The sequence below is a fragment of the Eumetopias jubatus genome, unplaced genomic scaffold, assembly GCF_037043125.1.
Source record: "Eumetopias jubatus isolate StellerSeaLion01/CBP00866 unplaced genomic scaffold, mEumJub1_p1.0 scaffold_12, whole genome shotgun sequence".
Lineage (NCBI taxonomy): Eukaryota > Metazoa > Chordata > Mammalia > Carnivora > Otariidae > Eumetopias > Eumetopias jubatus.
This window is the reverse complement of record NW_028274818.1, coordinates 10,374,968-10,388,525: the sequence shown is the minus strand read 5'-3', so window position 1 is coordinate 10,388,525 and position 13,558 is coordinate 10,374,968. Positions and strand designations below refer to the sequence as shown.

The following is a 13,558-nucleotide window of genomic DNA, read 5'->3' as shown; positions in this document are numbered from 1 at the left end:
GCCAGCATTAAATGATTCATGGGACCAATCACCAGCAGAAAACAGTAGGGTATTTAGAGGTATTGTGTTTTACTTTGGGAGCTGTGGAGTAGATGAATGATGGCACTATTCCAGCTCCTCAGTCATTTCTTGATTACAAGAAATTCTTAGATGAAAACTGATATTTTAAAAATTGTGATACAAATTGATATAATGCCTTTCGATCATGCTTGTATGCTCAGAGGGCTGCTAGGATGTAAAACAGAACCATAAAGCTTATGCATCTTGTTTAGAACTTCCCCTACCTCCCCACCACCTCCGATACAAAACAGAAGATAAAATACAACATATCTTCCAAAGAGCATGGGATCCCAACCATCATTACCTATTGCTGTGCAATCTTTGCAGGTAAATGGCTTTGATGCTCATTAACAAACTTGGAACAAAAGGAAATCTTCAACAGGCGTTTTCTGCTCCCTCCTCCTGGAATATTCATGAAATGGCCTTTTCTGGCATCCTTAGCATACCTCCTACTGTAATATCTTCAATTCTTGGCAATGTTTTAAAATACAGATTTTATCATTATTCAGAGAGGTGAGGCCGACAGATCAGGAGATTACAGCCATTTACAAAAATAGTTTGTCGGTTGGAACAAGATGGCAGAGGAGTAGGAGACCTGGATTTCGTCTGGTCTCAGGAATTCAGCTGGATAGGGATCAAACCATTCTGAATACCTACAAACTCAACAGGAGATCGAAGAAAAGAATAGCAACAACTCTCTGAACAGAAAAGCGACCACATTCTGGAAGGTAGGATGTGCGGAGAAGTGAATCCAAGGTGATGTTTGGGAGGATAGACGGCGGGGGAAGGGGCCTCCCTCGGCCGCTTCTGGCAAGTGATAGAGCAGCAGAGCACAAAATTGGAACTTTTAGGGGCGCCTGAGTGGCTCAGTCTTAAGATCTGCCTTTGGCTCAGGTCGTGATCCTAGGTTCCTGGGATCCAGCCCTGTGTCGGGCTCCCTGCTCCAAGGGAAGCCTGCTTCTCCCTCTCCGGCTCCCCCTGCTTGTGTTCCCTCTCTTGCTGTGTCTCTCTCTGTCAAATAAATAAATAAAATCTTAAAAAAAAATCGGAACTTTTAGAAGTCAGCTCAGCTGAGGGACATCGCTCCAGTGGCTAAGCGGGGGGCGGAACCCTCGCAGGACAGTGTGGTCTCAGGAACCTCGGGGTCACAGAAAGACCGGGGGTGCCTGAGTGCCACAGAGCTCCCAGGTATTGGAGCAGGGAAGCCGGCTACAGAGACGGAGCCGAGGCACAGGCTCTCAGCTTGGGGTTGCCATAAACCGTGATCCACAGCAGAGTCAGGCCACTGCTCCTCCAGCGGGGACCCAACAAGCAGCAGATCCAGGGAGACTCCCCCTCCTCCCTTGGAAGGAGCAGCATGGGAGCGCACCGCAGGGATCTGCTGGGTTTGGAGACTCCACACGGGGTCGTGTGCCAGAGATAGAAATGCTCGGTCACAGGCCGGGTGAGCACGGAGTGTGGCCAGAGACCGGAGAGACAGGAGTGATTGAGTGCTTTTCTCTGGGGGCGCACTGAGGAGTGGGGCCCCGAGTTCTCGGCTCCTCCGGGGCAGAGATTGGGAGGCCACCATTCTCACTCTCGTCCTCCAAAGCTGTACCAAAAGCTTGCAAGGAACAAAAGCTCCCGAGAGCAAACCTGAGCAGATTACTTAGCCTGGACCAGGCAAGGGTGGGGCAATTCCACCTCTGGCAAAGACATTTGGGAACCACGGCAACAGGCCCCTCCCCCAGAAAATCAGCAAGAACAGCCAGCCAAGACCAAGTTTACGGATCAATGAGAATGGCAGAACTCCAGCACTAGAACTAGAACTCCAGCACTGCACATAGAATTCATGGCTTTTTTACCATGATTCTTTAGTCTTTCAAAGTTAATTTTTTTAACTGTCTTATTCCTTTTTTTTGAATTTTTCTTTTTCCCTTTTTCAACCAACATCTTATCAATCCCTTTTTTAAAAAAAATTTTTATTTTTCATTTTTAGAGTCATATTCTATCCCTTCATAGTAGTTACCCTTATTTTTGGCATATATAAATAAGTTGTTCTCTCTTTAAAATTTTGAGATACAGTTTCTTCTAACAGATCAAAATATACCCTAAATCTCTAGTGTATGGCTTTGTTCTAGTCTCCTGCTTGATCACATTCTCTCCCCTTTTTTTTCTTTTTTTTTAAATCCTCTTCCTTCTTTTTTCAAACAACTCCTTATCAATTCCTTTTATAAAATATTTTATAATTTTCATCTTTACAGTCATATTCCAACCCTTCATTGTAACCACCCTTATTTTTGTACATATGTAAGTTTTTCTTTCTTTAAAATTTTGGGAGGCACTTTCTTCTAACAGGCCAAAATACACCCAAAATCTAGTGTGTGGCACTGATCTATGCACCAGCCTGATCATATTTGATCATATTCTGTTTTTTCGTTTTGTTCTGGTTTTGTTTGTTTTTATCTTTCTCTTTTTCTTTTTCTTCTTTTTTCTTTCTTTCCCTTTCTTTTATCCTGGTTTCAGGTCTTTTGTGATTTATTTAGAGTGTATTTTCTGGGGACATTGTTACCCTGTTAGCATTTTGTTCTCTCATTCATCTATTCTCTGGACAAAATGACATGATGGAAAAAAATCACCTCAACAAAAAGAACAAGAGGTAGTACTGACTGCCAGGGACCTACTCAATACGGACATTAGTATGATGTCGGACCTAGAGTTCAGAATCATGATTTTAAAGATACTAGCTGGGCTTGAATAAAGCATGGAAGTTATTAGAGAAACCCTTTCTGGAGAAATAAAAGAACTAAAATCTAACCAAGTCGAAATCAAAAAGGCTATTAATGAGATGCAATAAAAAATGGGGGCTCTAACTGCTAGGATAAATGAGGCAGAAGAGAGAATCAGTGATACAGACCAAATGATGGAAAATAAAGAAGCTGAGAAAAAGAGAGATAAACAACTACAGGATCACAAGGGCAGAATTCAAGAGAAAAGTGATACCATAAGATGAAACAATATTAGAATAATTGGGATCCCAGAAGAAGAAGAAAGAGAGAGAGGGGCAGAAGGTATATTGGAGCAAATTATAGCAGAGAACTTCCCTAATGTGGGGAAGGAAACAGGCATCAAAATCCAGGAGGCACAGAGAACCCCTCTCAAAATCAATAAAAATAGGTCAATACCCCGACATCTAATAGTAAAACTTACGAGTCTCAGAGACAAAGAGAAAGTCCTGAAAGCAGCTCGGGAGAAGAGATATGTAACCTACAATGGTAGAAACATGAGATTGGCAACAGATCTATCCACAGAGACCTGGCAGGCCAGAAAGGACTGGAATGATATATTCAGAGCACTAAACGAAAAAAATATGCAGCCAAGAATACTATATCCAGCTAGGCTGTCATTGAAAATAGAAGGAGAGATCAAAAGCTTCCAGGACAAACAAAAACTAAAGGAATTTGCAAACACAAAACCAGCCCTCCAAGAAATATCGAAACAGGTCCTCTAAGCAAAGAGAGAACCTAAAAGCAGCATAGACCAGAAAGGAACACAGACAATATACAGTAACAGTCACCTTACAGGCAATACAGTGGCACTGAATTCCTATCTTTCAATAGTTACCCTGAATGTAAATGGGCTAAATGCCCCAATCAAAAGACACAGGCTATCAGATTGGATAAAAAAACAAGACCCATCGATATGCTCTCTGCAAGAGACTCATTTTAGACCCAAAGACACCCCCAGATTGAAAGTGAGGGGGTGGAAAACAATTTACCATGCTAATGGACACCAAAAGAAAGCTGGGGTGGTAATCCTTATATCAGATAAATTAGATTTTAAATCAAAGACTGTAATAAGAGATGAGGAAGGACACTATATCCTACTTAAAGGGATTATCCAACAAGAAGTTCTAACAAGAGTGTCGGAAGCGCTGCCGCCAAGTCCCGATCCAACCTCGCGTGCCACTGACGCCCGCCCGCCCGACGTGCGCTCCCGATTCCTTTTGGTTCTAAGTCCAAAATGGCAACTCTCAAAGATCAGCTGATTCAGAATCTTCTTAAGGAAAAACATACCCCCCAGAATAAGATTACAGTTGTTGGGGTTGGTGCTGTTGGCATGGCTTGTGCCATCAGTATCTTAATGAAGGACTTGGCAGATGAACTTGCTTTTGTTGATGTCATGGAAGACAAACTGAAGGGAGAGATGATGGATCTCCAGCATGGCAGCCTTTTCCTTAGAACACCAAAAATTGTCTCTGGCAAAGATTATAATGTGACTGCAAACTCCAAGCTGGTTATTATCACAGCTGGGGCACGTTAGCAAGAGGGAGAAAGCCGTCTTAATTTGATCCAGCGTAACATGAACATCTTTAAGTTCATCATTCCTAATATCATAAAATATAGCCCAAACTGCAAGTTGCTTGTCGTTTCCAATCCAGTGGATACCTTGACCTATGTGGCTTAGAAGATAAGTGGGTTCCCCAAAAACCGTGTTATTGGAAGTGGTTGCAATCTGGATTCAGCCCAGTTCCATTACCTAATGGGGGAAAGACTGGGAGTTCACCCAGTAAGCTGTCGCGGGTGGGTCCTTGGGGAGCATGGAGACTCCAGTGTGGCTGTATGGAGTGGAGTGAACGTTGCTGGTGTCTCTCTGAAGAATCTGCACCCTGACTTAGGCACTGATGCAGATAAGGAACAGTGGAAAGAGGTTCACAAACAGGAGGTTGACAGTGCCTATGGGGTGATCAAACTGAAATGCTAAACTCCGTGGGCCATTGGACTGTCTGTGGCAGATCTGGCCAAAAGTATAATGAAGAATCTTAGGCAGGTGCATCCAATTTCCACCATGATTAAGGGTCTGTATGGAATTAAAGATGATGTTTTCCTTAGTGTCCCTTGCATCTTGGGACAGAATGGAATTTCAGATGTTGTGAAGGTGACTCTGACTCCTGAGGAAGAGGCCCGTTTGAAGAAGAGTGCGGATACACTTTGGGGGATCCAAAAGGAGCTGCAGTTTTAAAGTTTTCTAATGTACCACTTCACTGTCTAGACTACAGTAGGATTTTAGTTGCAGGTTGTGTATATTGTCCTTATTATTTGATCTGTTACTCAAGTAATATTAAAATGGCCTAACAAAAAACATCAGTTTCCTAAAGTTCCAAATAGGAATGGTTCACCAAACCCTGCAGCTGTATCCTGATACTGGATGATACCTGTCTTTGTAGCCCTAAATTGGTTAATGTAAGTTAGCCCCACCGTCTCAGAGGTTCCACTGCCAGAGCTGCTGTTTCTTTGCACACCAGATGTGTGTTTACTGTGTGTTCTGTCACTTTGGGTTTCTTCCCCCAACACTAGACATGCCTAGTCCATCTTTTCCAGTCAGTCACGTCCTGGGATCCAATGTATAAATTCAATATTGCATGTATTGTGCATAACTGTCCTAAAGGATCTTACTTTGTGTGCCATGTATGTCAGAATATAGTGTACATGGCCATATAATGTAAAAAGACAATGCAGTCAACTAATTGTCATACCAACTAAAATACCAAATAAGTTTTGAATGGTGAAAAAAAAAAATCTAACAGTTGTAAATATCTATGCCCCTAACATGGGAGCAGCCAATTATATAAACCAATTAATAACAAAAGCAAAGAAACACATTGACAACAATACAATAATAGTGGGGGACTTTAACACTCCCCTCACTGAAATGGACAGATCATCTAAGCAAAAGATCAACAAGGAAATAAAGACTTTAAATGACACACTGGACCAAATGGACTTCACAGACATATTCAGAACATTCCATCCCAAAGCAACGGAATACACATTCTTCTCTAGTGCCCATGGAACATTCTCCAGAATAGATCACATCCTAGGTCACAAATCAGGTCTCAACCAGTACCAAAAGATTGTGATTATTCCCTGCATATTTTCGGGCCACAGTGCTTTGAAACTAGAACTCAATCACAAGAGGAAAGTCGGAAAGAACTCAAATACATGGAGGCTAAAGAGCATCCTACTAAAGAATGAATGGGTCAACCAAGAAATCAAAGAAGAATTTAAAAAATTCATGGAAACAAATGAAAATGAAAACACAACTGTTCAAAATCTTTGGGATGCAGCAAAGGCAGTCCTAAGAGGAAAGTATATAGCAATACAAGGCTTTCTCAAGAAACAAGAAAGGTCTCAAATACACAACCTAACCCTACACCTAAAGGAGCTGGAGAAAGAACAGTAAATAAAGCCTAAACCCAGCAGGAGAAGAGAAATAATAAAGATCAGAGCAGAAATCAATGAAATAGAAACCAAAAGAACAGTAGAACAGATCAACGAAACTAGGAGCTGGTTCTTTGACAGAATTAACAAGATGGATAAACCCCTGGCCAGGCTTATCAAAAAGAAAAGAGAAATGACCCAAATAAATAAAATTGTGAATGAAAGAGGAGAGATCACAACCAACACCAAAGAAATACAAACATTTATAAGAACATATTATGAGCAACTCTATGCCAGCAAATTAGATAACCTGGAAGAAATGGATGCATTCCTAGAGATGTATCAACTACCAAAACTGAACCAGGAAGCAATAGAAAACCTGAACAGACCTATAACCACTAAGGAAATTGAAGCAGTCATCAAAAATCCCCCAACAAACAAAAGCCCAGGGCCAGATGGATTCCCAGGGAAATTCTACAAAACATTTAAAGAAGAATTAATACCTATTCTTCTGAAACTGTTCCAAAAAATAGAAATGGAAGGAAAACTTCCAAACTCGTTTTATGAGGCCACCAATACCTTGATCCCCAAACCAGACAAAGACCCCATCAAAGAGAATTACAGACCAATATCCTTGATGAACATGGATGCAAAAATTCTCACCAAAATACTAGCCAATAGGATCCAACAGTACATTGAAAGGATTATTCACCACGACCAAGTGGGATTTATCCCTGGGCTGCAAGGTTGGTTCAACATCCACAAATCAATCAACGTGATACAATACATTAACAAAAGAAAGAACAAGAATTATATGATCCTCTCAGTAGATGCAGAAAAAGCATTTGACAAAGTACAGCATCCTTTCTTGATCAAAACTCTTCAGAGTATACGGATAGAGGGTACATACCTCAATATCATAAACCCCATCTATGAAAAACCCACAGTGAATATCATTTTCAATGGGGAAAAACTGAGAGCTTTCCCCCTAAGGTCAGGAATGCAGCAGGGATGTCCACTATCACCACTGCTATTCAACATAGTATTAGAAGTCCTAGCCACAGCAATCACACAACAAAAAGAAATCAAAGGCATCCAAATCAGCAAAGAGGAAGTCAAACTCTCACTCTTTGCAGATGATATGATATTTTATGTGGAAAACCCAAAAGACTCCACCCCAAAACTGCTAGAACTCATACAGGAATTCAGTCAAGTGGCAGGATATAAAATCAATGCACAGAAATCAGTGGCATTCTTATACACCATCAACAAGACAGAAGAAAGAGATACTAAGGAGGCAATCCCATTTACAATTGCACCCCAAACCATAAGATACCTAGGAATAAATCTAACCAAAGAGGCAAAGGATCTGTACTCAGAAAACTATAAAATACTCATGAAAGAAATTGAAGAAGACACAAAGAAATGGAAAAATGTTCCATGCTCATGGATTAGAAGAAAAAATATTGTGAAGATATCAATGCTACCTAGAGCAAACTACACATTCAATGCAATCCCCATCAAAATACCATCCACTTTTTTCAAAGAAATGGAACAAATAATTCTAAAATTTGTGTGGAACCAGAAAAGACCCCAAATACCCAGAGGAACATTGAAAAAGAAAAGCAAAGCTGGCGGCATCACAATTCCAGACTTCAAGCTCTATTACAAAGCTGTCATCATCAAGACAGTATGGTACTGGCACAAAAACAGACACATAGATCAATGGAACAGAATAGAGAGCCCAGAAATGGACCCTCAACTCTATGGTCAACTCATCTTTGACAAAGCAGGAAAGAATGTCCAATGGAAAAAAGACAGTCTCTTCAACAAATGGTGTGGGGTAAATTGGACGGCCACATGCAGAAGAATGAAACTGGACCATTTCCTTACACCACACACAAAAATAGACTCCAAATGGTTGAAAGACCTAAACGTGAGACAGGAGTCCATCAAAATCCCAAAGGAGAACACAGGCAGCAATCTCTTCGACCTCAGCTGCAGCAACTTCTTCCTAGAAACATCGCCAAAGGCAAGAGAAGCAAGGGCAAAAATAAACTATTCAGACTTCACCAAGATAAAAAGCTTTTGCACAGCAAAAGAAACAGTCCACAAAACCAAAAGACAACCGACAGAATGGGAGAAGATATTTGCAAATGACATATCAGATAAAGGGCTAGTATCCCAAATCTATAAAGAACTTATCAAACTCAACACCCAAAGAACAAATGATCCAATCAAGAAATGGGCAGAAGACATGAACAGACATTTTTCCAAAGAAGACATCCAAAAGGCCAACAGACACAAAAAAGTGCTCAACATTGCTCGGCATCAGGGAAATCCAAATCAAAACCTCAGTGAGATACCACCTCACACCCGTCAGAATGGCTAAAATTAACAAGTCAGGAAACGACAGATGTTGGCAGGGATGCGGAGAAAGGTGAACCCTCCTACGCTGTTGGTGGGAATGCAAGCTGGTGCAACCTCTCTGGAAAACAGTATGGAGGTTCCTCAAACAGTTGAAAATAGAGCTACCATACGATCCAGCAATTGCACTACTGGGTATTTACCCCAAAGATACAAATGTAGGGATCCGAAGGGGTACGTGCACCCCGATGTTTATAGCAGCAATGTCCACAATAGCCAAACTGTGGAAAGAGCCAAGATGTCCATCGACAGATGAATGGATAAAGAAGATGTGGTATATATATATACAATGGAATATTATGCAGCCATCAAAAGGAATGAGATCTTGCCATTTGCAACGATGTGGATAGAACTGGAGGGTGTTATGCTGAGTGAAATAAGTCAATCAGAGAAAGACATGTATCATATGACCTCACTGATATGAGGAATTCTTAATCTCAGGAAACAAACGGAGGGTTGCTGGAGTGGGGGTGGGGTGGGAGGGATGGGGTGGCTGGGTGATAGACATTGTGGAGGGTATGTGTTATGGTGAGCACTGTGAATTGTGCAAGACTGTTGAATCCCAGATCTGTACCTCTGAAACAAATAATGCAATATATATTAAGAAAAAACAAAAAGAATAAGAAGATAGCAGGAGGGGAAGAATGAAGGGGGGAAATTGGAGAGGGAGATGAACCATGAGAGACGATGGACTCTGAAAAACAAACTGAGGGTTCTAGAGGGGAGGAGGGTGGGGGGACGGGTTAGCCTGGTGATGGGGATTAAAGAGGCACGTTCTGCGTGGAGCACTGGGTGTTATGCACAAACAACGAATCATGGAACACTACATCAATAACTAATGATGTAATGTATGGTGATTAACATAACAATAAAAAAGTTTAAAGGGGAAAAAATAGTTTGTCACTCACAGTTCCCAAGAGGAGGGAGTATTCTACATCGTGCAGGGCCCTGAAGGGAGGCACCAGGGTCAGTCAGGAGAAAGAAGAACAAGGGGAAAGTGTGGACAAGAACCTTTATTGTGGCTTCGACACAAAAAGCAAAGCAGGACAGTTTAAGCGGGTTTGGGATTGGCTAGTCTGAATAATTTCAGCAGGCTCTGGAGATGGGGGCTTTCTCTAGTTGTCTGGTACCTGGTCCTGGGATGATTACAGCAGAGGAATATTGCCTCCTAGAATGTAGGAGCCAGATAGAAGAGGTGGCATGGAGAATGGGCCCTGGATTGTTTCATTTTCATATGAAAGGCATGGTCCTGGGAGAGTCCTTTGATGTCTCCTAGAATTGGCTAGCCCTGGAAGGGGCAATCGCCCCCAGGCAGTGAGGCTCCAGATGCCAGAGCATCCAGAATGCAGAAAATGAGAAAATACTGCTAACGCAGGAAATGACCCTGCAAATTCCTGATGAGCCTTCTGAATCATCTAACAGGAGACAAATCTTATACATGATCACTTTGGTGATAAGTCCTGTGACTTTTAGAATTCCTTGAGGTGCAAATGATGAAAAAAAAAAATCATTCTGGCTCCAACAGTAAAAGGGATGTGTTGGTTCATGTGTCTCAAAATCCAAGGGTATGACTGGCTTCTGGAAATGTTTAATCCAAATTATCAGGCCCAGTTTTTTTTGTTGTTGTTTTTTTTTTGAACAGAACCTCATGATTTTATTGTCTTCGTAATATTAACAAAATATGAAGCTTAGAACTGGATCACTTGGCCCTTTCTCTTCTTATCTCCTCCCAGTTCAAAATGCTTGCATCTCTTAATAGCCAGCATTCTCTTAGATCTGCAATTGGGCTCAACACATTCAAGCCTCAGCACAATCTTCTTTGTAGTTTTAGCCTTTTTCCGGAAAATCGGCTTAGTCTGCCCGCCATAGCCACTCTGCTTCCTGTCATAACGCCGCTTTCCCTGGGCATAAGGAGAATCTTTGCCCTTCTTGTACTGTGTCACTTTGTGGGGCTGGTGCTTGCCACACTTCTTGCAGAAAGTCCGGCGGGTTTTAGGAACGTTCACCATGTTTGCGAGAGCGCTATCGGCACGGAAAGCTATCAGGCCCAGTTTTTCTGCATCTCTTGACATTGTGCTTTTTCAGGCCATTCTCACTGGGCCTCCCTCACTATACAGATCAACCAAAGTGTATCAAGCTCACATCTCCTCTTCCTACCACTGAATTCAGGGGAAGAATTTCCCAGAAATTCCAGCAAATGTTCTCATTGGCTGTGACTAGACTACATTACCATGACTGAACAAATCACTGTGGCTGAGAGATGGCAATTGGCCTGCTGGCTTAAGCCAATCAGAGTACAGACCCAGAGCCAGGTTGGATCTGTTCAAATGAAACCACGTGGTTGGGGAAGGATGAGGGGTGCTTTCCTAAAGGAAATGTGGACAGCTGTTTCCAACAGGAAAGGTAATTGATGATGAATCTCAACACAGGATATCTACCAAAAGTATGCTGCTTTGTATTAAAATGTTCAATATTAATTTTATACACATCCAGTACTTGGTTTAAAAAAAAAAATGGACAGGGTGTGGGAGTTGGCTAGCTTAGTTTGGCTGGCTTAGTCCCTAGAGCATGCAACTCTTGATTTCCTGGTCATGAGGTGGAGTCCCACATCGGGTGTAGAGATTACTTAAAAATAAAATCTTTTTTAAAAGGGGGGCTCAGAACCCACTGCCCTGGTAACCCTACCTTCATCCCTTGCTACTAATATGACTCAGTTATTAAATTATCATTTGTTACAGTCTGTCTGTTTAGACCCAACAATAGCTTTTCAGCATTTGAAATATAATATATACCATCTATTAGTGAGGATTCAAAATATAAAAATTCATTTTGATTTTTTATCATTTTAAATAAAAGCAGAAAGAAATTACCAATAAGAAACATCATACCTTAACCATACTTGTCCTTGGCACTCACTTTCCTCTTAACACTGACAACATTGGTTGGTTCTCTTGCTGTATTTTAACAGGAGACGGGATCTGTGGGGCAAAATGATGAAGAAAAAGTCAAACCTCCTGCTCTACCTCAACCAAAAGAGATCCCCCGCCTCAAAACCAAAAGACACAGCAAGGAGCATTTCTGGAGAGAAATTATTTAGCTACATAGTATAGTGCTTCCCCATCTCCTTCTCTGTCCAGGCCTCCCTAGCCTCGTCAAGAAAGAAGTCTGGCCCCTTATCAAAGCTGGTGATCCTCTAGAGTAGAGGCCAGAAGAAGTAGTATACTAACGTAAGAAAAAATACATGATTTATTTTACTTATACAGTTATTAAATTAATATAAAAAGTAAAGTTTAACACATGCTTTGACATTGAACAGTCCTGGTATATACAGTGGCTCTCAAACTTTAACATGTCAGAATCCCCCAGAGGACTTGCTGAAAACAGATTGCTGAGTCCCACCCCCAGAGGCGCTGATCCAGGAGGTTTGGGCTGGGGCCTGAGAATCAGAATTGCTAACAAGTTCTCAGAAGCCACTGATGAAGATGTTTAGGGGAACACACCTCAAGAACCACTGGTACACGTTATGTGTTTTATTTTACTAGTGGCTGCTTCTGTTAAAAAACGAGGTTCTAAAATGCCATCCCAGCTTCTAGAATTCAAAATCTGGCCTTTTGGATGGTTAAAAAAAGGCTTAACTATAAAGTAAAGCTCATGCCACTTGGTTTTGAGACAGCAGGAGAGGAGACGTGAGAAATCACTACTTCCCTTTACTCCTAGATGCCCGAAACAGGCAAGATCTGCTTTTAAGGAACAGCAGCAAAAGTAAGAGTGCAGACATAAATATTGTCTCCTGAAAGCCCAGGAAATAGGTCAAGGGAAGAGGGCATCTTTCTATTGTTTCCATTACAATCAATAAAAGTTAACATGGCTGGCTTTGAATCCGGGGCCTTGAGAGCTCAGATTTACAATTATACCAATGGGAAGGAAAATGAACTTGGTAAAATGTTAAGACTTTCTTCTTTTTCGGGCCATGAAACTTCTAGGACTGACCTGGCTCATTACAGTGTCCAATAGGTCCCTGTATACCATCAGTTTGAAAAGAACTCTTGTTGGAAAAGTCCACAATTCATTTCTGCAATGAACTTCCCCTCTTGCTGGACTTGTGTTGCATGAAAAGTAATCCTCTTCCACTGAGCTTCACAGTGTTTCCAATTCAGAAAGTCTCCAAGGAAAAGAAGAAGAAATTTTACCAGCCAGGGGGGGGAAAAGCAATATGTTTTTGCACACACATATGGTTTCTATAACAGTTTTATAAAAATTGACTTTGACCTAGCTCTCTGAGAGAGACAGCCTGATTGAGGATGACAGGCCCAGAGAACCCACCCCGTCCCCAGGCAGGGGAATGCCTGGGCTTGATTTGTGGCCCCGAATGGAGGCCTGTGCTGTGTGAGGTGATTTTTACACACTTCTGCTTTGCTGACTGACCTCTCCTAAGCTGCTTTCCCCACACACCAACCAGCTTCATATGTTTCCGAACGGAGTTGGTGATCTGGAATCCATAAATAATGAGCATCTCAGGAAAAATCATCTCCCTAAAATAGAAGCTAGGAAACTTGTGCCCACAAAACAGAGCTGTCAAAGGGGCCTGTGGTACCTCCCTCTAAAACAATGGCGGCCATCGGGACCTCCACAGCCACCAGGCCATACATCAGAACCTAACATACGACTCTCACTAGAACCAATTCAGAAGAGTTGAGTATACTCTTTCTGCCTCTCATCTCCCTAAACCTACCAAGTCCAGGGTAGAGACCTGGGCTGTGGGAGGAAAGCCTCCACATACTTGAGGGAAGGTGGGTCAAAACACTGAGTTGGTTTGTCCAAGCTCCCCCTTTGGGGGCTCTGCCTCACTGCAACATGACAGCACTAGATCT

General features: G+C 41.9%; 1 protein-coding gene and 1 pseudogene across 1 annotated transcript; one reads left to right on the top strand and one right to left on the bottom strand.

Annotated features, from left to right (window-relative positions):
* Positions 1 to 4,062: 4,062 nt before the first annotated feature.
* LOC114210478 (L-lactate dehydrogenase A chain-like) lies at positions 4,063 to 5,071 on the top strand (annotated as a pseudogene).
* A 5,265-nt stretch (positions 5,072 to 10,336) lies between these two features.
* Positions 10,337 to 10,717, bottom strand: LOC114210483 (large ribosomal subunit protein eL42-like). Its single transcript, XM_028104756.2, has one exon. It carries the CDS (start codon positions 10,694 to 10,696, stop codon positions 10,376 to 10,378), a length of 321 nt encoding a protein of 106 aa, XP_027960557.1. The 5' UTR covers positions 10,697 to 10,717; the 3' UTR covers positions 10,337 to 10,375.
* Positions 10,718 to 13,558: the final 2,841 nt, after the last annotated feature.

Coding starts and splice junctions, on each gene's coding strand:
- LOC114210483 (XM_028104756.2), bottom strand. CDS start 10,696: ATGGTGAACGTTCCTAAAACCCGCCGGACTTTCTGCAAGAAGTGTGGC.